The sequence below is a fragment of the Eptesicus fuscus genome, chromosome 2, assembly GCF_027574615.1.
Source record: "Eptesicus fuscus isolate TK198812 chromosome 2, DD_ASM_mEF_20220401, whole genome shotgun sequence".
Classification (NCBI taxonomy): Eukaryota; Metazoa; Chordata; class Mammalia; order Chiroptera; family Vespertilionidae; genus Eptesicus; species Eptesicus fuscus.
Window position 1 is genome coordinate 23,409,580 of NC_072474.1, and position 27,044 is coordinate 23,436,623.

Consider the following 27,044-nt stretch of genomic DNA (forward strand, 5'->3'; position numbering starts at 1 on the left):
GAGTGGTTTTCAACCCTCCTGGTACATCAAAATTGCCATATAAGCGTTTAAAGTTACATTAGGTCTCGCCCTAGAGATTTGGTTGCAATTAGACACGGGTGGAATATAAACCCTTGCTTTTTATTTCATTTTTAAAACACTGTAGGTGATACTAATACGCAACCAAGGTAGACAGCCACTAGTTTAGAAGGAATTATCTCACATCCAAGTAAATTTTCCACCAAATAAAGTGATGTAATGTTTCCCAGGATTATTGATTTTTGATTAAGATCCCTTCGCACCAGTTGCAACATGTGCATATCCCTACAGCAATGCAGTATGAATTCTAGACACTTCAGTGGCAAGAGCTGACATTTTTAAAACACTGCAAGGACAACTGAACTCATCGCTAATAGTAGCCTTCCTCCTTGTCCCTGATTCCCTTGCTAATTTACCTGTCCTTGTCCTACCAGGTGAGTTGGGGAATTGTTTTGTTTACATGACACAGGTGATTAGGGTCATGCAATGTAAGTGGGCTACTCTGTTGCACACAAAGAAAGGAGAATGATTTGCCATCTCTTCTTCGCCCTGGCGCACTTCAGTGCTGTTTTAACGCTAGGGTCAGGTTTCTGACCACTCCCAGGGCCGCAGCAAATGGACGCAAGTAGGTTTAAGGACAGAAAAGAATTCCTAGCCAGAATCTTTTCATCACCAACACTTTGTTTCATATTTTCTCCCTCTTGGGTTTTAATTTTAAAAATTTATTTTAAAAAATCATTATTGTTGAAAGTATTACTGATGTTCTCCGCCCCCCTGCATCATTGACTCCTTCTAGCCTGCCTCCACCCCCTCACCCCAGGCCTTCACCACCCTATTGTCTATGTCCATGGGTTCTGCATATATGCATGTAAGTTCTTTGGTTGATCTCTTCCCACCCACCCGCCCACCCACCCCTGCCTTCCCTCTGAGATTCATCAGTCTGTTCCATGCTTCAATGTCTCTGAATCTATTTGGTCCAACATTTATTTTGTTCATTAGACTCTACATATGAGTGAGATCATGTGATACCTGTCTTTCTCTGACTGGCTTATTTCACTTAGCATAATGCTCTCCCAGGTTCCTCCATGCTGTCTCAGAGGGTAAGAGAGCCTCCTTTTTTACTGCTGCATAGTATTCCATGGTGTAAATGTACCACAGCTTTTTATCCACTCATCTACTGATGGGCACCAGGGCTATTTCCAGATTTTAGCTATTGTAAATTGCACTGCTATGAATATAGGGGTGCATACATTTTTTTCTGATTAGTGTTTTGGGTTTCTTAGAATATATTCCTAGAAGTGGGATTACTGGGTCAAATGGCAGTTACATATTTAATTTTTGAGGAAACTCCATACTGTTTTCTATAATGTCTGCATAGTCTGCATTCCCACCAGCAGTGCACGAGGGTTCCCTTTTCTCCACATCCTCACCAGCACTTGTTGTTTGTTGATTTGTTGATGGTAGCCATTCTGACAGGTGTGAGGTGATACCTCACTGTGGTTTTAATTTGCATCTGATGATCAGTGACTGAGCATTTTTTCAAATGCTCACTTTAGTGAAATGTCTATTTATTAGGTCCTTTGCCCATTTTTGTTTGTTTATTTTATCTTTTAATATGACAATTCATTCAAAGTTGAACTTGAAGATAACCATGGAAGCTAGTATGACATAAAAGGCAAGTCAGTGACAATGCCTTCAAGTCCTCAGGTGCCAACATCCAGCCTCCTGCCTGCAAGGATGCCCCACACACACCCAGGGACCCACACAAGGGGCAGGGAATTGTGCAATAACACAAACATTTTGTTAAAAAGAAAATGGAATGGCCATCTGCCGAGGACAGCTTCTATGTCGATATAATGTAGTTGAAGCCAGAATTGTCTCCAGTGACCCTGGTCTCGGCTGCTTGTCAGCATGACTCCCAAGGAGTGCGGACACTGCCTGTACATGAGTGAAGGCCGTAATGGTCAAGGCTGGAGGTCAAAGGTACCTTTGCCCATTTTTTAATTGGATTGTTTATCTTACTTTTGTTAAATTGCACGAGTTCTTGTGTATTTGGGGTAAATTTAGTTTATTTAATAGATAATTCATGAGTAATTTACTTTTTCCCGATGCTTCTGCTGACTTTCCACCCTCTGTTGTTATCTTGGCTTGCCAAAAGCAAAGACATTTAATGATTCAGATACTCTGAAGGTCTTGCCATGAGTAAAAAAAAAAGAAATTAGTTAAAATTTTCTGTGGCTTTTTGCCTTCTGCCTTATAGACGCTATTACTTCCTTGGAGGATCTTTCATTGTAGTCACAGGCCTAGAAAGTTGAACTCCAGCTCTATGAGTCAACGTGAGCCAAGGCAGGTCCATTAATAAAGCCATATGGAAATTACTTCTGGCCAGAAACAAAAGATGGATACAACATGCAGATATTTTGTTTATGCATTTCTTAAAAGAAACAAGTCTGAGTGGCTAATACTTTATAACACGGGTCCAAGATACACCCTATGGCTGGAATCAGTCTTCCAAATTAAAAACGCACTCAGGTTTAAACAGAAGTGGGAAGTCAGGGAATTCCATCTCGTTTCTCCATCTTTGGCATTTCGGAAAGGGCAGCAGGTTACCTCCGTCACGGAGAGCGTGGTGCCTAGTCTAGCAGAATATTCCGGGTGTGCACGCTCATGGGACAGTTCCAAATTGTGATAAATGACAGAGCCAAGAATAAAGAAGTGAAAGCTAAATGGCCCAATTAGAGGTATGCCTTTTATACTTGGCCTGAGAGCCTGGGACCAAGCCAAAGGCCCAAGGATGAAGCTGTGTTTCCTGGCACAAAATAAAATAAATTTCATAAAGCAATGGAAAACCAAAATGTCTAATTAGGAGCGTTTGGTTAGGTAGACTTTGATCATAAAGTCTTTTCATACCTTGAACTGTGTTTTCCTTTTCTGTCTCTTTCAGTCCTTTGCTGGATTACTAACCACACTTGTCTTCCTATAAAAGTTTCTCCCTCTGTCCTTGCCTCCCCTTCCAAAAGTCAATATAAATTAGAAATGGTTGCAGAAGCAGGAGTGGTCAAGGGAGAAAGTACTATATTAAGAAATCTAAAAGAACACTGAAACCTACAGATACCATCTACTGTACTTGTATTGTTAGGAGAGAAGAAGAAAAGGAACGTGGAGAAGAGCGGCAGCACACTTACCGTGGTAACAATGCAGAAATACTCACCAGCCCTGTATTTCGAAGTTTCCATTTTAGACTCCTATCAGAAGCTGGCTTACCCTGTACTATGGCGCCCACTGGTTATCTGATTCAAGGCTGCCTTTCAATAGACTGTAAGTAAGGTCCTATCTGCTTTTCTCCCCATAATGCCTGGCACAGAGACTATGCTCAATAAGGATTTATACCAGCAAATTGAGGGGAGAGAAGAGGTGAGGAGGTGAGGAAAAGGAGTAAGTCCAAGGTGATTAACATGATACAGCAGACATGGCCCCAGCCTTGTTACCAGTCACTCTCTGCCTACACTTGACTTGAGGAATGTTAAGTAACTTGCCTCTCATATACGCTGTGTCACATCTTGATGTTGTCACACATTTTACACCCTCTGGTGGACATGCCCCTTCTCTTCCTAATTCACTTGGTGGTGAAATCAGAGGTTCCATTTAAAAACCCTTCCTGGATGTTGACATCCCTAAATCAGTGTTAATCCTTCCTCTGTTTATGCTTCCTGTACCCTGGACACACATCCACTGAGCTGCCTTTTCATTTAGTTTATATTTTACTGCTTGAGGTTTTAATTTATGGTTTACACATGGGCTCCTTGTAGGCAAAGACAGTGTGTGGCTTCAACATTTCTGCATCTTTCAGCCCTGGCCAGGTAGCTCAGTTGGTTAGAGCATCGTCCCAATACACCAATGTTGCAGTTTCAATCCCTGGTCAGGGCGCATACAGGAATCAACCAATAATGAGAAAGTGTGTGTGTGTGTGTGTGTGTGTGTGTGTGTGTGTGGTTCCAGAGACCAAAGAATTTAAAAGAAGATGGTGTGTTCCACCACGTCAATTAAGAGGAGGATTGCAGATTCACTCGGGAATTAGCCTTGTGAGGGTCACTGACATGACTAGTTTTGGTTGAGTGATGGACACATAACTTGTTCAAGCAGTTTTGTTATAAAGAAAAGGAGAAAAATGAGACAGCTAGAGGGAAAATGAGATCAACTTTTTTGTTGAAGGAACAAATAACTACATTGTATATGCTTATGATATTGAGGAGAGAGGAAAGGGTTGTTATGGCTGTTGGGGTGGGCATGGGGGATGGGGCCTAGCATCCAAGTTGGTGGGTTTGACCACTGTTAATAGTAATAAGAGAAAAGCAGAGCACACAGGCAAAAATGCAGGTGGGAATATGTGTGGTGATGGGAACTCTTGGAAGTTCTCTGTCTCTATTTTCTCAACGAAATAGGAAGCAAATTCATGGAGACAGCAAGATGATCAGGGGATGTTAGAGGTTTGAGACGAGAGGAGCTGGCATGAACGTTATTAGAAGGGTAGAAAAGTAAATGGAAGAGGGATATTTAGCTTGACTCTGGGCAGCGATGAGGGCCAGCTGACCATGAGACTACTCAGAAAGCATTTGGCCAAGTTCAGCCTCTGGATGTAGGTGCAGGAACAATGAGATGGATTATCCAGGTTTGAGGATGTGCCGAGCAATTATGACAAATATTTATGGCATCAGATTGAACTGGACGAACTTATTTCCTGTCACCCCATAGACTTCAGAGGGTAGTTCTCTTGGGAGCACATGCCTGTCCCACCAGGTTTTGTCATTTTCAAGACAAAACCCACAATACCCAGGATTCTGAAATACTCACCGCCCTTCAAATCTGTGTTTTAAAAAGTCAAACAATGCTTTTTGCATCATATCTGTGACCTGCAATTGAGGAAGCAGTACGTTAGGAGACAATAAAAATATTACTATTACAATAAAACGATTTTACTCTTCTTAAGCATGTCTGAAAACCCAGGCTTCCCATTTGGAAAAAGTAGCATGTGAGATCAAATTTTTCTGTTCTGAGTTCTGATCCAATGACAACTCAAAAGTCAAAGTTCCCTGAATTTATCCTGATGTCTTAATGACAATGCATGGCACCACAGTGGTTCCAGTAATTTTCCATCTGATACTGGTTCCCTCAGGCTGAGTAAGCTGTAGCTAGCAGAAATCTCCAGAGCAACAGCCAAGAAAACAAAACAGGACACAACAGGAAGCGATGTATACCACAACTTGAAGAACACCAGGCTTTGTGGTAGGAGCTCTTTAAGTTCTAAACTCAGGAGTCAGGAGAGGGAGGTGGGGTCACAAAGCAGTTCAGCACACAAAGGTCAGGTGTGCTGCAGACAGCAGCTACCTACCTCGTACCCCTTCAGGGAAGGGCCTACCAAGACCACGGGGCGCATGGAAGGTACCACATCATAGGGAGGCGTGTGCTCTGTCTGCAGAGAGAGGAGAGGACGTCAGATGGTTAACAGGCAGGGGGAACGTAAGTATTTTACGTAAAACCTGTTCTTTCCAAACTCTGTAATACGAGGCCCTGGCTTTCCAGACATTTCATTTTTTAAATTATTTTATTAACTTGCCTCTTTTCTAAATAAACCCAATCAAAGACTGGTGGGTTTATTTTCCTAAAGTTTTCAGGTTATTGAATTGTCTACATTTTTTCTCTCTCAAGAAATGCTACTATCAGATGAGTTCCTAAAGCAGAAGGTGCTGCTTTTGAATGAGAACTAGTTGGTAGAACAGATAGAAACATGCCTCATGCAGAATAGGTGCTTTAGGCTTGACTGGAAGTTAAGATTGCTTTTCAGATGCACTGGAGTTTTCTGAAGAGCCACATTTGCAGACCTAACATGGTTAAGTACAGAGAAAAGAAAGGTTTCATTACCTTTGCGTCTTAGGTGTTTGTCTTACCTGGATAAAACCTAACTTCAAGACACTGTAACTCATTACCAAATACTTGAAAAATCCCATTTTACTGTAAGAGTTTAACTTAGCAGGTATGCTTGTTTCAGTAATTCGGATTCCTATCCACAGCTTAGTGGCTGATATGGTTGGAATTTTGGTTTCTAAAAAGAAAGGTTTATGTGTCTCGGAGGAAACGTGGACAATGTGTGATAACCGAGCCTGCTTCCGTGGCCTCAAAAAGTTCATCATTCACTTGCATCTCTAACGTGCTTCTCAGGAGCACTGAGTAGTGTTTCTGTTACATAACTAATCCATGGCTTCCCTCAGGGGGAGGAGCTAAATTTCATAGCAATTTCTAAAACTTTCAAACCTTTTCAGCTTAACTGCTTAAAATAACATAATCAAAATCAACATTTTTCAAAACATTAGGTCACCACTAATTTGTTTGATTATATAAAAAATAGCTATTTTGATAGTAAAAATGTCACACACTGATTCCCAAAATGACATCTTTTAATGCAGAAGAGAGAGATGGCTGTAGACCTGAAGTAAACAAATCACTGTGATATGAATCTTTCTGCATTAAAGAGCATCTGAAAAAAATATTTTAAGAATTTATTTTAGCCGAAACCGGTTTGGCTCAGTGGATAGAGCATCGGTCTGCGGACTCAAGGGTCCCAGGTTCGATTCCGGTCAAGGGCATGTACCTTGGTTGCGGGCACATCCCCAGTGGGGGGTGTGCAAGAGGCAGCTGATCGATGTTTCTCTCTCATCGATGTTTCTAACTCTCTATCCCTCTCCCTTCCTCTATGTAAAAAATCAATAAAATATATTAAAAAAAAAAAAAAGAATTTCTTTTAGTCACACAGACCAACAGAAAAATATTCTTTAAACTATTTTAAGAATTTGATAAAGTGGTGTGCAAATGTGATTATAATTTTTGCATCAGCCTGTTGCTCCAGAACATCTTATTGCTGCTTAAAATTGCTCATTGCAAACTTTCTGAATTTGATCAAACTTAACTTGCTTAAAAGGGAAATTAAAAACCATTTCAAATTCGAAAGCTTTCAGCTGAGATTTCGCTAATGCTATAGGTAAATTTACTCAAAAGGGGAAGAAATATTACTGTGATTGTGCTGTCAAATTTTACTGCTTAAAATTTTGCCTAGTATTCAAGATTAATTTTAAAAGCCATAATAAAGGTAGAATACATTTTTAAACAGAAATAAAACAAGACAAACATAATACAGTGACAGCACAAATGCCACACAAGCACCACTCAAAAAGCAGCCTAAAACACGGAGAACACTCTCATCACTGACTCTCAGGCTGTTTCCTGTGTTTGAACTCTGCACTCTAAGTTGATCACATAATCAATAACATAAGAAGAATGAATACCAGTGCCGAAGGCATCATAAGCATATTTATTAAATTATTACAGTTATACCACCTGGGATCATTCTGAAAATGTTTAGAAGCCAAGTCTTTATAACTGTGAAGAATGAGAATTCCTTTTCTACCAGTGTAATTAGGAATAAAAATTGCATACATTTTAGTAACAGCTACTAAGAAATTTTATTTCAAGTCATTAAGTATTAAGTGGCCCATTATTTGATAGGTCTTTGTTTCCTCAGTCTGTGACTGCCAGCTAGCAAAGGGTTATCCAATGCTGGCAGTCAGTCAGCTTCTCAATCAATAAGGTAGCTACAGAAATTACCTTATTTGATGGAATATTGGTACTTGGTGATCCTGACATCATCATTTTTACCTACCCTTTCCTGCTCACCTTACGTTCAAATTCTTCAGTGGAAAAATTGTGATAAACATTTTTAAAGTTTTGGAATTTCAGAGTAAGGAAAGCTCAAAAATCTTATCTGGACTACCATGGTTTTAGTTCACGTCACTGTTCGTTAAAGCCCAGAGCAGCTCAGCAACAGTGACTTTCTAGGATTTTGCACTGTCTGTCACTTTTGTTGTGACAAGAAGATAGGATAAGAAATGGGCTGGGGCTTCTGTGTTAACACAAAAAATCCAGGTGTTTTAATTTTAGCCTGGAGTGCTCAGGTCTTAGCATAACCATGATTTATCTAAAAAACAACAACTTCACAGTTCAGTATCTGACACCTCATTGGTGAGGTTAGAGTTCCGCCCCAGAGCAAAATACTTGTGTGCAGAGGAAAAGCGTTGAGGACGTGGAGAGTGTAGAGCAGAGTAGGTCTTCCTCAACATCTATGTGTCATGATATACCGGGGTCGTGTAGGACATGGTGACATTAGGAAGTATGACTTAGAGACAGCAGAGTAGGCTGCGGAAAGTGGTGTATAAAAGAAGGGAAGGAATGGAAATGGCTGGGGAGACCTCCTTCAAAAATATCGCTTTGAAGCGACAAAATGTGCTGAAAGGAACCAGACTCTGTCTGGAGTAAAGAGAGCTCAGGACTTCCTAGTTTTCGGTCAGGGGATGAGGAGCATCACCGTGCAGTATCTTGGTTGGCCAGTGGCAAAGGATCTGAGCACGGCCACCGCCCCATTGTCCAACAGGTGAGACGCTGAAATCGGACCGATGGAGGAGGCACGAACACCGGGAGAAGAGTTAGATACGACAATAGGAAAAACTCACAGTAAACCGCCAAAACAAGCCTGCAGTTTTCCACTGGTCTTGTTCATCTGCAGATTTTGCACCTAATGGATTAGAAGTTTAAATACTGACTAAATTAAGACTTGAATCATTTTTTTTTTTTTTTTTAGTACAAGCTATGTATCTGGATATCATCAATCAGAATCTAATACTGGTTTTAAAATGCTTGATTATAAGTTAAATTGAGAAAAAAGAAAGAGACAAAGACAGAATAAGCATGCACAAGAGAGGTGCATCCGATAGTGTTGTCAGTGTTCGACATCCTTAAATGTGTAAACAGGTCCCCTTGGCGGTAGATATTATTCCATCAAAAAGGATAAGTGCTGTAATGGTGCTTTCACAGGGCACTCACTGAATTTAGTCGGTTTGCAATGCACGGACTCAATCAGCTGTTTGGTAGGCTCTTTTCTCTGGACAGAAATAATTGTATTTCATACGACTGTGGGATTGAATGCTAATGATGCCAGTGGCAGGATAAACACAGCTTATGTCAATGTAGACTTACCGATTTCTGCTTCTGCTTAGCTACAGCAGCATGGAAAAGAGACAAAGAATAACAGAGCATGCATGTTATTGGCTTATCAAAGGACGCAGACAGTCAACAGGACTAGAATGTGACGCAGTGCAGTTGAGCAGGCGGACAGATGGGAGCTTGGAAGTTCATGTTACCTTCTTAAAGAAGGGCATTCTTTTCTCTTTGGAGTGGGGTGACGTTACACTGTTTGCACTGGGTTTAGGGGAGCGGTGGTTTGCTGGAATATCATTTTCTTCTGCATCTAAGCCAGTAGCATCTATGTCTATAGCTATGTACAGACAAACAATTCAAAAATCATCAGGTAGACAGGAGAGGAAAAAGAGGTTATAAAAAAATAAAATGAGAGCAAGTAAAATTAACCTTAGTAAAAGATCTATAATGAGTGCTCAGCACAGTAAACAAAGTAAAATTTAAAGGCAAAGCACATTAAGAATACAATGTATTTAAATCTAACAAAACTGAAAGTGGCCCTCATGGTATCTATTTGCTTGATCAATTTTACACTAGAGCTCAAAAAATATTTTCAGAAAGACATTTTTACTTTGTAGTTTCACACACAATATTGGTATTTTCCATAACAATGTATGTAAGTATGGCACAGAACCCTTCACTTCTCACAGTATCTTCAACCGGCTTGTAAGCAATAAGCAACTCCACTGGGAACCTTTATCACAGCGTGCTCCAGATTTCTCCTTTTGCTTGGTTTTGTGTGAAAACCAGGTGATGTGAACAGGTTCACTCAAATTGCAACAGGCATTTAAAGGAAAGAGAGAATAGAAAAATCCTAAATTCAGACCACGCAAAGAAGTCATACACGAGGGAAATGGCTCGGGGCAGGTTCCAGAAAGGGCAGGATTAAAACGATTTCAAGATGATACGTGCCCCTGATTGAAGGGCGGGCATGACTGACAGCTGCTTGGGAAACGCTGGGTCCAGCGGTCTCCAAAGGGGCGCACGGAGGCTTCCAGTGGTTTCTGTAAAGCCACGGGGTTCGATGCAAGGCGCAGGGTGGAAGGGCACACAGACCCAAGAGAATATGCCTTCACTTTTAAAAACCTTCCACCCCGAAAAGGTATCACTTCAAAATTAGTGCTAAATAATAATAATAAAGGCCCATCATGTCATCTTGACGTTTATAAAATGCTTCCCTGTGTAATTACTAGAGAATTTTATTGACTGGAAAGGATTTTAAAGATCATCTTCAGCCCTCTTATTATTAAATTTTAAAAGATAAACTCTTAAAGAGTTTAAGGGACTTGTTCTTGGCAAACACTCAGCAGACCCAGGACCCAGAGTTTAGCTCTGCCTCAGGGGTCCCTCCTGCCCTTAACACTGGTGCTGCTTCAGGCGAGGCCCTTCGCACAGCCTGGGGCGGGGGGCTTCCCTTTCCCCCTGCTCCCTGGGGGGGCGGGGGGGGAGGGGGCGGGCAGGGCGCATCCCCAGTGTCAGGACCAGGAGATATCACAGGGTTGAGCTAGAAAATTGATCTGTGGTTTAGATGAGGTCAAGTAGAAAATCTACTCACCCTGGAAAGCATCAGAGCATCTCATGGCATGTTACCTCTAACAGAAGCCACAGGGCATTCAGACTTAAGGAGCAAATTACCCCTTGAAATAACAGACGGCTCGGTGCTGCAAAGCCACTGCCCTTCCCTGGGACACACCAGCTGAAGTAGTGCTCTCGACAGCCACTCTAACCTTTCCAAGGACGGGGGAGCATCTGACAGGCGTCACGTTATTTTTCAATGTTGAAATTATTATGGATATTCGATGACTCAGCCTTTTGAAAACTAGGAGCTCTTGTTTGTTCCTTTTCATTCGGGTCAAAAGCCTGTGATGACGTGTAAAAACTGGCATTGTCTGTTCGGTATTGCAAATATCAGCTATTGCTGGCAGAAAGCCGAGGTGTGATTCTCCAGTGAAAGTCATAATGGACTGAGTTAATTCCAGGAATTTAGTTAGAATTACCAATAAACACATCTTTCTCTTTGTTACGCATGCATATTAATGAACGGAATCGTTCAGCACATAGTGTGCAATGGAAACATTATAGAACGGGCCCAGGGGTTTGGGTCGATGCTGACCCTGTAATGTTTTGCCTTGAATCCCATCTTAGTAAGCAGGTCATTGGTGTCTCCCTGGATATGATGGAGAGGATCTGGGCCACTTTTTCACTATTCCTATACCATGTCTTAACCATCACCAGGTAAGTTTCCCTTCTGGTGGTAAATTCCTATATACTTTTACCTTTCTCACCTTCTATTGGGCTTATAAAGTTCACCTTATCGGGCCAGTACCCCGAGAATACCTTCCTGAAATTGAGATCTGATTGCATGTCAGAGATGACAGGGCCCTGGGATAGCAGAGTCCAGGAACTGGATTTTGTTATTTATCTATTGATTCTACCTGCTGTGATCAACAGATGAATTTTTTTTTTAATGAAGAGTGGAAATATATAAAAAGTTTAGCTGTGACATTGCCCAGTTGCTGGCTACCCACACACACAGCCTGAGCCAGGTTTTAAATTTACCTGTATTTGGTCACAAGGACTCGAAACCCCAAGTTGAAAACGTTCTAGTTTACTAGTTCTGACTTCTAGCTCACTTAAATTGAAAGGCATCTGGATGCATTCTGAAACACCGAGAATTCTAAAACAGATGGCCACTTTCAAAACACATTAAAGAAGTGTACTAAGACTTAAGAAGCATGTTCATTTCGTTTCAGAGTTCTATAAACTTTATTCGACTCGATGGTTCTCCTTATACTGAGAAACGTTACCCCTTTTTAATTTCATACTTATATTTGCATACCTTATCGAACATTGGTATTTACTTGTGAAAAAATGCTTCCATAAATTTGAAATTAGTTTCTTTTATTCTTCCTCACTAGCATGCTTTTATTTTGTTTTGTTTTTTAGAGAGAGAGCCTTGGGAAATTTTTTTGAGATTTAGGATTTAGTTGAATCTTGGACACTTGGGTCAACTTGAGTGGCACATGGGAGTAACACAGATGCATACATCCATGCAGTTGAGGGTATGCACTGTGCCACTTCCCAGATGTGAAGTGGAAATATTTCCTTTCCTAAAGCCTTCAGAACCTCCAAATACATTTAGCTTAGGCAGATGCTTATATTCTTTGGTCCAGTCATGGGTGAGGAGAATTGTAGACAGGGCCTCTGGGAAGCCAAGATGAATATTACAACTGCAGGCCAATCCACATTTGATTGCTTAGGCAGCTTTCCCTCGAGGTGGGTGGGGGACCTTCTGTGTAGAATTTTCAGAAGTTTTATTTTAGACAAGTTGGGTTATTGATACAAAAATTATAGCAGGACTCTGACATGCCTACAGTAAATTTTGTAGTTGATTAATATTTACAATCCACGCAGATAGGAAGTATTTTATACTCTTGGTATTCAGAAAAGTTATTCCAAAGTCCTGTATTTGTAGAAAACTTGGGTGAAGTTTTAAATCACTTCTTCACTGCACTTTATTTTTAGTAATAACAAAAATGACATGTAATTTCACAAAGACTACAAACTTATGCTTCAAAATGCACCTGCTCTCATCTGGTCACGAGGATGAGAAGCCACAGCATGTCAGCGGGAACAGAAGAGCCTCCCTGGTCTAGGGAAGGGGGCTGGCACTGCGGGGCCGGGGGGCGGTGGGGGAGAGAAGCTGCTTTATCACAAAGTGACGGAGCATTTCCCCAACCCAGGAGCCGTATTTCTACCTGTGAGGTCGCCTTACAGCCTTAAAAGTACACAGGAAGCATATAAGGTTTACACTGTAATCCCTGCAACCTCATACGTTTGAGAAGGTCAGATAGGCTGCCTTTCTCCTGTGCCTTCAGGAAGATCTACTCCCCAGTGGGAAGGAAAGACATAAGCCCCACATAATACCTTTAAAAAGTTTCAATTTTCCTTTCAAACATACTATTTTACTCAATTTTGAGCAACTTAGGATTGCTCTAAATTGTAAGTACATGGTTTTTGAAATCAATATGCATCCTGCAGTGACTTATTTCTTATTGTGTTCAGATCTTGCTCATGTAAAAGGTCTTATAGTTTTTACTAAGAAGCCTTTGGTCTCTAAAGGCCACCACCATCTGAAATGGGTGTGATGATTACTCATAGGGGAGTCCTGTTAAGACACAGCAGTCATAATGCAACGAGTTCCTGAACTTCATGATGTGCAGTTCTCTGTATTTGACCTCCTCTCGGCTTCCTAGAAATCAGATATGGATTCATTTTGCTCAATGATCGGCCAGCCAAGCCTTATAATCTTACGGTGACTCTCAATTGCCTCTCTTAGCAAACTAAGACTCTGATCCTGGGCTTTCATGCAATGTGACCAATTAGTCTCCTATTTCTACGGAATCCCAAGTTCTACACAGAATGGCAGAGCTGCCACATTTAGCAAATAAAAATTCAATTAAGTTTGAATTTCAAGTAACCAATAAATAATTTTTTAGTATAAGTAAATCTCATGTAATATTTACTTATACTAAAAAATTATTGTTTACCTGAAATTCAACGTTAACTGTGTGTCCTTTATCTAGCAACCCTAAGCATGAATCCACTACTTTATAGATTAAAAAAAACACAACACAGAGAAGCCACTCTTCCTACAATAATTTTTATCCTTTTTTGATACTTCTATACATCTTCCATGGAGCCTTTTGAGTATGTCAGGGTTATCACTCCCTCATTTTATATTCCTTTCTAACCTTTCCAAAGTTTCAATGCTTCTTCTCTTTACTTAACATTCAGGCCTACGCTGCATACACACTGTGGCTGTCAATGGGTGTGACAATGGGCACCATGGTGGAGGCTAGGAATAAAAGTTAAATACGTTCATCACTTTGATCATTTAAGCAACTGACAGTGAACACATTGACACATTTTTCCCCCGCCCTTTGTTTTCCAGAACCAGAAAATAAAATTCTCCAGATTCTTCCTGACTGTATATGGGCATTCTTATCTCCGATTCCTTTGAACATTTCTAGGATTCCCACAGGGATTCAGTGTATGTATATTCACACAACTAAGTAAGACTGAGGACAGCATGAAATGCAGTGTGCAATTGTTCAGCACTCAGCACCTACTTACCAGATGATGGAGGTGTAGATTTTCTGGAACTAGGTACTATGTCACCCAAACTGGATGATGAATTTCCTCCTAATTTACTGGAGTAAAGCAAAAATTTATATTAAATCTGACACTTATTTCAGACATTAAAACATTTGTATTGCTCAATAAACATGATGACTCATTGTGCTTTTATGGAGCTTTAAATTTGTCTTCTCTACGAGGCAGGTAGTAATTTCCCAGCGGAGATTCCTGGACTGCTACAACAGCCGTGTAATAGTGTCTGTTCTAAATTCAAGGCTTAATTGTAAAAGGCCCTGGGAGGATGGGAGAGAACTCCATTAATTTCTGTAACCCTCCTATTCTCTGCCAGCATCACAGGTAGATAGCAGAGATTTCCTTTTGCTTTTTTTTTTTTTTTTCCTTAGAGACTCTCTGAAGCAATGTCAACTTATTGTTTCCTTTTTATTTGGTTCTTTTCGCCTTTGCCTTAACTTGATTATTTTTGCTATACTAAGATTGAAAGGACTCAAGTTTTCATGAGCGACCTACAAAAGGGAAACACAGCACTATAAAAACATGCTAACCTCTAAAAGGCACACGAAGGAACACAACGAACAGTGTCACACGTATCACTGAACCCTCAGGTCAGATCGTGTCCAGGACATTTCTCAAGCACGGCTAATGTGGAGGATTCAGCCGGGTTAATTTAGGGATGATCTGAAGGGCATAGACTTCAGAACGATCACATTCTAAAGTTTTATGTAAGACATGAATCTGTGTCTTAGAAGGTTTGGCGTTAACATGAGAACAACAGCATTTATGTTTCTTACCAGCATACCAAGCACATCAAATAACATACTACTAAATGACCCCTCACAAATGGAGATGGAAAAAATATCTTCAAAGAGTGACATGGAATTTCAGGATAGTCTTTTTTTTTTTTTTCTTTTTTTTCAGGATAGTCTTATTGTCTAAAGTTTATCATCAGAGCCAAACCAGGGTCTGGTTGAAGTGATTTGCCACAGTGTCTATGCATCAAAGTGCAATATTTACTCATGTAAACAATAATACAAAAATGCAAGTTCTACTAAAACACCAGCAGCAGGCTGAATTTTATTGTTACTATACTGAGATTTTAATACATAAAAAGAAACATAAAAAATGTTAAGCAACTAGCATAAGCCCTCTACATATTTTTAAGATTCTTAAAAGATACTTCAGTACATTTCTCAAGGATACCAGACAGTAGGTAAGATGAATAAAAAGTGGTATTTATAGAAACAATCTCTGATAGTTACACAATACCCATTATCAGGACCAAAACAGTTTCTTCCAGAATTTTCTTTATCTAAAGTACCAAGTCTAATTTCAGTTTAAGCATGGATTTGTTTTACATTCTCTTTGAATTTTAATAAAAGCCGAAGTATTGTCTGAATTGTGTAAAATTGTGACAAACATTGCAAATAGTCAAAATGTCCAGAACGCAAATTTGTCCTTAACTTTTAATTCTATCAAAATGGCACTTTCTTGAGCTGTGCCACAATTCTACTGCCTTTGATTTCAATCAGATTTTATAATTTATATATTGGAGTTTTAAAATACTGCTGAATTCTGGTTATGTCCTCAAAACAAAACTCTATTTAAAATATTAGAAGACAAAAATAAAAGCCTCTGAAAGGAGTAAAAATATTTTCACATATTTAGGAAAAAGCTTAGGGGAAGAAACAGGACAAAATGAAATCAAGAAAATCAAAGCAAAAATTATATGAGACTGTATAGGCCTTGTAAGAAAAAAATGCATTAGAGCAGGAAGGCTGGGGAGTGTTGGGGAGGGGAGAAAGAGATCAACCAAAGGACTTGTATGCATGCATATAAGCACAACCAATGGACACAAGACACTGGGGGGGTGGGATGAGGGCATGTGACAGGGGGTAGGGGAGGCTGGGGGAAGGTCAATGGGGAAAAAAAGGAGATATATGTACTACTATGTGTAATACTTTAAACAACAATAAATAAATAAATAAATACAAAGAAAAAATGCAATAGCAAACCATATATCTATGTAGTGAATACTAACAGCTGGCAATAGGAACGGTGATTTGTCTGTGCCTGCCGCGTCAGGTCCTCGCTGCCTGACTCAGTGCAGCAGTGTGGTCACCTGAGATCAGGCTACAGCCCACAGACCAGTTCCCGTCCTGATTCCACCACTTTCCATTCTGTGACCTTGTCAGGTTCCCCAGCTTCTCTTGGCCAGTTTCCTCATCGGTGAAGGGGAGGCTCTACCATACACCCGGTTCCCTTAGGTTCTGGTGATGCCGAGCTGATCACTAACACTAGACCAGGGAGGCCCACGTGGGACACAGAGGAAACCATGCTGCCTTCACCATTTGTGCAAAAACTTCTCCCTACTCCTTAGAAATAGTTTTTCTTTCTCAGTTTGTATGTGAAAGAGCCAAAGAAAGGTACACGAGTCTGTATCGGCAAAAGCCCATCCCAAATTTTCCGCAAAGCATTCCACAAAACACTATTCCTAAAACATGAACCAAGAAAAGTTTTCGTAAGATAATTTAAGTATATACATGAAAAATATCCCCACCCCGCCCTCCCCACTGACAGTGCATACTAACTTTAAAGGCTCTGAAAAACCCTCAAATAACCTTTCACCACCCTAAACCCATTTGACCATGAAACCCTCTTCTCAAGTGAATTGACAGGAAAACTCTGGAAAATGCTGAATTATCTTGAAAAAACTAAAACACAAACAAAATGTCCCCCAGCTGAGGTAACTTCAAACCTCAACAAACTATAGACGTATAGTGCTATGAATTGATAACAGCAATGCCTGTGCCCCAGGAAAATGAAGTCTTCCCACATTATAAGTTCTTAGTAACTGGTATTAAGATACCATTATCAATATGGAGAATAGAAAGAGACACACTAAAGCCAGCAGAACACTGGGAATGGAATGAGTGGTGTCAGGTCTTCACCATCCCACAGTAAAACGCCCCTGCTTTGTCTACCTCCATGCCTCTACTTTTTTATGACTAAATGCATCCCATAACCTGAGGGCCCCCAGTAACCCGGGGATTCATGAAAGTCAAATACAGGAAAGAAGTCTCACAAAAGGGAGAGATCCATCAGAACTGAAAGAGCCTGACAGTCGTGAAATGCTATTCAAGAGGATGGATGGTTCACACCAAAAAGCACCTTCTGTTTTACTTGTGTATAGATGCTTGAAAGGAATTCTGGAATTCTTGCTCACACTAGAACCTTATCATGGACAAAGGATTTGCATCATTCTATAAACCAATAAAATATAAGCTAGAGAAAACAGGAGCCAGCTATTCACACTGAAGAAAGGACTTGCCCATGTCACATCCTCTCACTCGGGGAGAAGCACGCCATGTTCTTGGACTTGGCCGCATGGGGTTCATTTCAAAGTCACTCCGTCTGAGTAACCCTTCTAGTGATCCTCTTAGTGAGAGGCAATGACTGCCAGAATGCTAGGAAGGGTTATTCAGCCCCAGCCTATCACATAACTCATTTTACTGCTACCTGCAAAGGCAATTTTAGCTGGTTTCATATAGAGTTTCCCTTTAAGTGCTTAGCAGGGAGAACTGGAAATTGATTTTCTCAAGTGAAAATGAAAGCTAATAGGCACCAGGGCTGCTCTCCGCCAATGATGTCTGGGAATGTCATCTCTAAAACATCTTCTTGCCATGCCAGGCAGCTAGAGAGATGAATTAGCCACCAAGTTTGCTCAGTGTTAGAATATTTACAGTTAAAGATTAGGACTTGATAATTTCCTCTGCACTGAAGCCTGAATTTAATATTCTATGACCTTAGTTCTTTTCATTAATTATAATACATAATTTGATTCTCTCCCAAATCAGATGAAAATGAGATGCTGGTTGAACTTTTTATTTTTTTATTTTTGGATATTTTATTTGAGGATATTTTCCCCATTGATTTTTAGAGAGAGTGGAAGGGAGGGGGGAGAAGAAGAGAGAGACACACACACGGGGAGGGAGGGAGGGAGAGGGAGAGAGAGAGAGAGAGAGAGAGAGAGACATAGATGTAAGACAGACACATCAGTTGGTTGCCTCCTGCACGTGGCCTGATCAGGGTGAACCTGCAACCCACACCCCAGCCCTTGACCAGGAATCAAACCTGCAACCATTGGGTGCATGGGCAGATGCTCTAACCACTGAACAACCGGCCATGGCTGGGATGAACTTTTTAAAATGCAGGACTTGTGATACTATCAATAAAGCCTATCACTAGTCCACGTGATAGCATGTAATAAAGATTGTGGAATACAGCAAACAACAGCATGTGAATGATGGTATCATCTAAACACAAACACTTGATGTTCTCATACCTGGAGTAGAATTTCCCTTGCTTGGCTCTCTGTTCATGCTGTAGCCTCATATTCTCTAGTTTCACTGGACTTGGAATGAATCCGATTTCACAGCCTTCTTTAACCAATCGCCCTATCCACCAGTCATTGTTAAATTTCTAAACACAAAATCAGATTTGTTAAGATCAGTGCACAGAAGTTTTATTAGGGCAATTACAATGAACTATGCTTCAACTATCACATTTCAGAAAACCCTTAGGTTCATAGGTTAAGTGTATAAAAGTAAAGTATTTTTAGTTAACATGGAAACTTTGTTTAAGAATTAAGATTAGTCTGAATTCTACTACAGCTGCTGCTATCACTATAAATAGGTTAAACTCTCCTTGCTCAAAGATTCACCGCCCTTCCTAACAAGAGGCCATTAAGAATTAGAGTGTTAACAGAGGTCTGCCTCTTATAGAACACTGAGAGATAAATACTGAAATCTACCTGAAATATTTTGCATCAGAGCAAAATATACCTTTGTGAAAACATGTTTATAGTTAGTGTGGTACAGTGTTCACAGATGATTTCTTTACTACTGATGATGAACATTTCTCTGTTGTGGATGGAATATTTATCCTAAACCTGTATGATTTGGTGTGACTTCCTTCAATTGAGCAGTATTTTTCAAGTCTGTTCCTGAACATTTGAAAGAATATCCATTCTGATTCCTTTTCCTCTCATGGTGGAAAGAGATTCCTCTCCAAGCATCAGCCATCAGGAGAAGACCCTAAATTAATCTTATATTCCTGTCATAAAGTCAGATTTGAGGCACACCATCACTTCTGAAAACTTTCTATCCTTCCCTCCTAGCCAATATTTCACATCTCTCTCTAAACATTAATGAGATGGGAGGCTCGGAATTCTCTAGGCTCTTTAAATCAGCAGTCATCACCTCCTTTGCTTATAACCTTTGGTGCAGTGAACAGTTAAATTTACAAATGCTTCCTAGGACATATGCTCCCTAGACTCCAATGGTAAATTCTGCACGTCTATGGAAACCGCATGCTCACACCCTGAGAACATCATGTAGGGGGATTTCTGGCTTCTCAATAGTGTTCTGCACAGCAGGCATTTGATCAATGTCAACTCAAAATAAACCTTAATTAAGGGTGAATTTGAGTCGCTGTTAAATGCAAGGGGGTGGCTTCTGGCATGGAGGAAAGGGAGTTTCTTGCTGTTTCTCCCCTTCTTGACTTCATCTCCTGCCATTCTCCCTCCTGCTGCAGAAATCAACCCTTGAAGGAGGGAAAGGGCGCCATGGTCCGAGTTTAGACATTGTCAGCAGAGAGAGGTCACGAATTCTAGATATTATTATTAAACCCTCCCCAGATGGTTAAACTTGAGATATGAGAAGAAAACAGCCATAGTCAATGTTTCAAATTAAAGTAAAAAGTACAGGTTAAGCATAAAAAGGGATCATCTCCAGGAGCCCCCAATTTCTGGGTCACAGAGCCCAGGGGAGCCTTGAAGTTATCGCAAGAGGCCTGCTACGGCTTTCTTCTTTATAAAGGCTACATTCCTATCAGAAACGGTTGAGAGGCACTGATTTCACGTGTATGTTATACAACTGCCCCTCTATGTAATGCTATTTCACAGCAATAAGAAATACAAAATGAGGTTTCAAGGTGAAAAATCATATGGACAGAAATTCACATTATTTCCCTTACTTCCTTAACATGCAGAAAATCTTTTGCCTCAAATGAGATGGCCATGCCAGGCACCGGGACATCATCTTCATGGGCTGCGCTGTAGCTGACATTTGTCCGGACTGCAAATGCAACAGGCTTTGTCTAAAGAGGGGGAAAAGGGAGGAAAAAATCAGAAACAAGTGTTCCCTCCGTTTCCCCCCAAATACACACACACACACTGAGTAACTGTTGTAATTGGGGTTTTTTCCACTTTCATTCTTTATCACTAAATATTTTATGAGTATTCAGTACTCAGCTACATACCATGTATTTCCAAACTAGAAAAAGGCAATTGTTCTCTTCAGTTAATGAGGGTGAAGATGAACTGCTGAAATATGTGTTTATCACTTGTCAGTATAACTCAGAGAATAAAATGCCCAGTTCTTTGGTTTCAGTGAAAAAGACTTAGTAACTGCTCTCCCCCACCCCAAACATCTTCTTTAATTAATAATTACTACATAATTCCAAAAGGTACAATGTTTTGACAAAAAAAAAGAAGAAGAAGAAGAAGCACAAACTATATTTGCTGATTTCCAGGTAAGTGTTTGAGATAGAGTTCTAGGCAATATTTGTTTATCCACCAGGCGGGGGTGCGGTGGGGGCAGTAACTAGGAAAGTTCAGAAACCTTGAAAAGAGGTGTTTTTCTAACTGGCATTGTGTTTCTTTCACATTATGGCAAATGGATTTCTTCTGAGCAGTTTCTCCCTACTCAACCCTCTATCTGGATTGTACAGGAGGAAAAGGGAGAGTTGGGATACAGAACCCTTCTTCGTTTCCAGATTTCCCACAGTTAATCCATTCTACCTGACTGCTCTCTGGGTTGAGGGCTGAGCTAAGAGCTGTGAATTTACTCAGTCATCCACGGAATGCAGACAGGAAAGGAGGACCCACTTCTGGAAATGGGCACAGCAGACATGAAATGGTTTTTAAATGTTTGAAATCCAATTCTTGGTATCCTTTATGAAATTTAATGATATAAGAGATGCTGTTGCTCGTATGGAAATACGGGCTTTGGGGGAAAATGTTGCCCATATCCTACCACTGAAACACAATCCGTGATAGCAGGATGATGGTGTTTCCATTTCTCCTTGAATTTTTTTAAACACATAGATTTTATTCCCATAGCTACAATATGAATATACTTAACGTTCCCCACTATTCTAAGTATTCTACTTTTAAAAATTGTTGCACAAAAATCCTCTTTCTATTTAGAATTCTTTCCTTGGGAGACACTCCCAGAGGTAGCATAAGTAAGCCTTGATTTATCAAGACTTAAAAAAATTCTATTCCAAACTAAGTCCAAATGGGCTGCACTATTTTGATCTTCAACCAGCAGTATCTTACGGTGCCCTTTTCAATAATCCCGAGTCATAATCAGACTCAGTTTTACTGCTAGAATGAGGATTTTCATGAGTAGATCCTCCCATTATTCAGAAGACCTTTGATCATAAAAATATAGACACAAGACCTTTGTTTACGCTAGTGCGAGCTTTCGTTTCGCTCGGGGTCTTATTCCCTGTGGGATACAGAGTTTGTGTGGCATATTTTTTTCATCACTGGAAGACATAAAATTAAAAGTACAACTCTACAGAGAAGCCCATGGAAAATCTCATGTCTTTTATAAAATGATCAACTTTTTAAACATCGGAGTAGCAGGAAGAGGGGACACTGAAAAAAAGAAAAGTAAGAGGGCAGTGAAAGTTAGTAATTTTATTTTCTCAGATTAAGACATCAGTTCAGAACATGCCTCCTTCCTCGGCTCACCTCCTATAACCAGCGATGCTACCATTAGACGTGGCACTTTATACGGAAGCATCTTTAGAGAACTTACAGGTAGGAAAGGGGGACAGCGGAACCCAACCGTCTCTCATATCTTTACTTCAGAAATGGTATTTCCAAAATTAAAACGGAGAACAGTCAAAGTGGAGGGGGGACAAGGTGTAGCCAAGATAATAGAGCTGATCGGCTTGAAAGAAAGACCCCAGGATGCTAACCAAAGGGGCTGAATGCCGATGTCATTTTCTATTCGCTGAACTCACTTCGGCTCTATCCACCTCAAGCCGTGTGTGTATAACATGGAAGCTATTTTCCACATCCGTTCCATTCACATGGGTTCAAGGACGGGATTCTGCATGGAACTGGATTTAAATGCTATCCTGCCACGGACTAGGTGAGGAGCCTGGGAAACTTCCTTACTTTCACTAAGCATGTTGTCTCATACCTAAAATGAGAGAAATTACACCAACTTGGCAGGGCTGTTAAGAGATTCCAGAAAATGCAGGTCACGAGGCTAGGTTAGTGGTTGGTACAGAAAGAGAGCTCAATAAATGGGCACTTGCTATATACCAAAAATAAATGCCATACAGAAATACATGTTACCCCCATGCCCCGTCATCCATAGAGGCCCAGCACAAATGACTTCCTCTGTGATCTTCCACTGTAACCCTCCTCAGACCAAGCTAGTTACCACAGTTTAATATCTGCCATATGATGCATGCTAACTATAATATAAATACATTCCAGATCTTTCTCTCCATTGTGGATTCTTTCCCATTCTCTAGGGCTGAGAATATGGTAAAGTTTACCCATAACCATTTCACTCACAGTATCCTGTCTCCTTAATTCTAATTTTCTTTGATCACCCTCAGATATGGTGTTTTTTGTTTGTTTTTAAGCAGCTTGAAGTCCCATGTAATCATTTTTCATCGAACGTATCCTGCTTCACGTTGACCTCTGCATTGTGGGCCTACTCGCAGCATGGGCCACGGCCTCCCAGGGCTTTTCCTCTCATCAGCCTGTCCCTGTTCCCCACTCAGACACTCTGCTCTCAGCCTGGACACCTCCCTATTGTTATGGTTTCCAGCATCACCTCTGTAATCAGGGCCCTGGGCATGGATCCCTCTCCCCACTTCTCTCACATCCATTGTAACAATTAGTGATGCTAACTGATCCTTGGGGCTTTTATGTCTTGAGGCCAGTGGCCATTGACTCTCTAGTTTTTGCTCCTTAAGGCAAAGTCCTGAGAAGAAAGAACAAACAGGAACTCAGAAATGGTGGCCCTAGAGAGGCCTCATAGGAACACCAGGAAGAATGGGCCGTGCTGACGGACAGCTGTGAGACACGCTGGGACACAGGGGTGTTCGGCGCTGTGAGGGAAGCCAGGCTGGTCCAGGCCCCAGCACCGAAAGGAACGGTGAGCTGAGAAGTGGGTTCTGCCAGGGTCGTAGGTCTCCCTTCAAGCTGTCCTGTGCCTTCCCTCTAACTCCAGGGCCTCCCAGGTTTGTCTGAAAGGCTTGGTCATGCTGGAGGGGAAGCAAGTCAGAAAGCTAAGTATAAAGATGGCCCACAGCCCTAGGCAGGGTCCTATCATGACTGAATTGTGGAATGGTGCTTAAATCCAAATCCAGATTTAGACTGAAATTCATCCTATGCTACAGAATCACTGGGATATGAAGGTGATTGGGAGACCATAGGGTCCTAATTCTACTTTCTTCCCACCCCTTTAAATATCAGGCCAGGGCCATAGCGTGTCTCATCTGCTTTTGCTGTCTCCTTCCACCTAGACTTCTGGCTATTCCACCTGTCTCTGCTTCTCACTTTCTGGTGTCAAGGTAAAAGGAACTGATTGATTCCTTGTCTTTTTTGGCACCTCCTATGCGCATATGCTACAGAGCATAAGGGTGATTGGTAAACCACTCGTGCTTGGTAGCTTCCTGTTGCCACACAGAATTAACGTTTGCCACATGTCAGTTTGTGGACTAAATCTGAACAGATTCTCAGAATAAATCAGTAAGTACCAATTCGATAAGGGTAGCATCTCATTATCCAGACATTACACAAACGTGCTTTAAAAAGCACAAACACTGTGTCATTTCACCAGCACCTTCAGCCTGTTCTGGGTTAATATTTCTGAAGAAGGGAATGAGTAAGTGACACAGAGGTAAAGAAACTCGTGTTCTTCTCTTCCAGGTCCTTCTTCATCTTGTACATGGCACGACTTACAATGATAAAAGCTACCAGTCTGCAAGGTGCCCAGCAAAGTGCTGTGTATCCTGCATAGATTGTTGCATTTAAGTTAATCCAGCAACAACTCTTTTTCCCAGATGAGGAAGCTGAGGCCCAAAATAGTCCTCCTGGGCCATAACTAATGGAGGTGTATTCAAACCCAACTGTCTCACTCCTGAGCCTGAGTTCTTCCTGCAGTTCTGGACTGCCTTTCATTCCACGGGGGTGGGCGGCATTGACGGCAATTTTAGAGAGCCCTTAGATGTTTGTGTGAAGTTTTCAATACTTGAAAGTTATATTTTACAAAGGGCTCACAAACTGGTTGGTACAGAAAAATGTAGTCTCCCCTGTAGCCTAATTAGCCCCCCCCCCCACCACCCATTTTAAATACAAAACACAAATGAGCCGAGTTTTATATATTAGAACTAAGGGCATTCATTATCAGCTCATGCATTTCTACAACTTTGCACTTAAATCATTCTGTGGCCCAACACATCAATAACAATGCCAAAACATGATTTCTGTTTATTTGTGTATGACTTTTGTTTCTTCACATCCCTTTTCCACAACAAACAATGCTTTATTCATGCAAAGAGAATTGAGATGTTTAAATATACATGGTTTCATGGCTCCAAAGTGCCACAAAGGACACCCCATAGGGAGAGCTAAAAGCCACAATCACTGTAGTTCCAAGAACATGAGAAAGTCATGCAAAGTTCTTTATAGAAAATGATTCATGCCGGCTGGTGTGGCTCAGTGGTTGAGCATCGACCCATGAACTGAGAATTCATCAGTTTGATTCCCAGTCAGGCACATGCCTGGGTTGCAGGCTCGATCGATCCCCAGTAGGGAGCATGCAGGAGGCAGCCGATTGATGTTCCTCTCTCATCGATGTTTCTATCTCCCTATCCTTCCTCTATCTCTCTCTCTCTCCTCTCTCTCTCAAATCAATAAAACAAGAAATTTTTTTAAAAAAAGAAAATGATTTGTGGACTCACTTTAAGGATTTTAACTAGCCTTAAAGTTACTTTGGGAGCATTCTAACTTTGCAAGTTTATCTCTTTGAGGAAGATTCTTTCTCTGTGTCCCTGTCTATAGCAGCTGCTGCTGCATCAGCTCTCTGCAGCACCACTAAGGCTCTCTGGCCTCAACTGGTTGCTTGGGGAGTTTTACTCAGATAACAGCTCTTCGGGTAGACTTCTTTTGATGGGTGATTACATCTAGTTATCATACGGCAGGATGCTGCTGAGAAGCCAGACCTCCGGGGTTCACCACCGCCTCCAGCACCTCCAGCAACAACCACTCAACCCTCCCAAACTTTCCTCCTCCCAGACGTCTTTATTGCGATTCGTGCCTTCTAAGCTCCCCCTTAATGCCCTTAATCATGCTGCCATATGGTCTACTCTGCTTAGAGACTGGTGCCTGGGACTAACAGACACATATGGGAGCTAAGTGGGCGGGCCTAGAGGATATTCATGGATAGTTCTGAGACCACTGGACCTGCTTTTCCTCACAACCAAAGGCAACTCCATTAGTGCCACAGGGGCCAGCCCTGTGGAGGCCACCAGGCTCCTGTCAGAGAAACATTTGAGGTTTATAGCAGGAGCAATTTTTATTTTCTTACCACCTTCTAGAGCTCATAGATCAAAGGATATCAGAAAACAATTATTGTAAGAAGATAATTATCTTAAAAATCTCTTTGGATCCAGGAATTTCACTTCTGGGAATATACCCAAAGGAAATGAAAACACTATGTTGAAAAGATATATTGGGCCCCCATGTTCATAGCAGCATTATTTCTAGTAGCTAAGACATGGAAACAACCTAAAAGTGTCCATCAAAGGATGAATGGTTAAAGAATTTGTAGTCACAATGGAATATTACTCAGATATATATATATATATATATATATATATATATATATATATATATATGGAAATCCTACCACTTATACAACATGAATGGACTTTGAGGTCATTATACTAAGTAAGATAAGTCAAACAGAAAGAAAAATACTGTATGACCTTGTAAAACAAAATAAAACAATACAAAAACTCTTTAGTCATGAAGTAGGAAGAAAACTATCAAAAATTCATGGCACTATTTCTAGTTTTCTTCTTAAACAATGACTTAATGAGTTAATAGCTAAGTAAATTTTAACAGATATAACTAAATGTTCACCTTCAGTTTATTAAAATGTGCTAGTGATAAAATACCCACTGATAAAAGAGCAAAATGAAATTCATTCAAAGAAGAAAATAAACTTCTGATAATGATTAGTTAATTGAATTGTCATGTATTGATTTTTGCATTTCTTAATATAAAGACATATTTTAATATGCTAAATAGACAAGTATGTTTTTCTATTTTCATTTTAAAGCCATCAAGAGCTAATACTATAAAAGGAAAACGCATATTTTGTTTTAATATATACAATTGACTTGTCTTAAATTTTAACTATTTCTAATTTGCAATACTTTAAAAAGAAGTTCAAAGAAAAGTATGAATCAGATTCCTATTACAAGATACTACAGAAAAGAGAGCTTAAAAATCTAATCAGTTTTGATCCAATTTCTTGTGGTACAGAATCATTTCCTGTGAAATCTGCTATACTCTTTTATAATTTTACATGACTCCAGTGGGAATATATCCAGTAAGTCTTACATAAGAAATACCCAGGAACCCAGGAGATGGTGATGTACTTTCAGAAATAAGTACTATCTGCTTT

The 27,044-nt window shown here is 40.5% G+C and overlaps 1 protein-coding gene and 1 long non-coding RNA gene across 10 annotated transcripts in view; one reads left to right on the forward strand and one right to left on the reverse strand.

Annotated features, from left to right (window-relative positions):
- Positions 1-27,044, forward strand: part of LOC129151369 (uncharacterized) — a 60,063-nt gene that overhangs the window by 24,158 nt on the left and 8,861 nt on the right. The gene's annotated exons all lie outside the window — the stretch shown is intronic.
- Positions 1-27,044, reverse strand: part of CACNB2 (calcium voltage-gated channel auxiliary subunit beta 2) — a 363,162-nt gene that overhangs the window by 20,515 nt on the left and 315,603 nt on the right. For 4 of the 9 annotated variants that reach the window (XM_054725897.1, XM_008148838.3, XM_008148841.3 and 1 more), the window contains 6 exons: positions 20,290-20,412; positions 18,599-18,735; positions 14,236-14,312; positions 9,264-9,397; positions 5,408-5,488; positions 4,870-4,928 (listed from right to left, as the gene is read on the reverse strand). In XM_054725897.1, coding sequence (XP_054581872.1) covers positions 4,870-4,928; positions 5,408-5,488; positions 9,264-9,397; positions 14,236-14,312; positions 18,599-18,735; positions 20,290-20,412 — 611 coding nt within the window. Of the gene's footprint in view, positions 1-4,869; positions 4,929-5,407; positions 5,489-8,576; positions 8,639-9,099; positions 9,120-9,263; positions 9,398-14,235; positions 14,313-18,598; positions 18,736-20,289; positions 20,413-27,044 lie in introns of all 9 variants that reach the window. The other 5 variants (XM_008148842.3, XM_008148848.3, XM_008148849.3 and 2 more) reach the window with 2 other exon arrangements.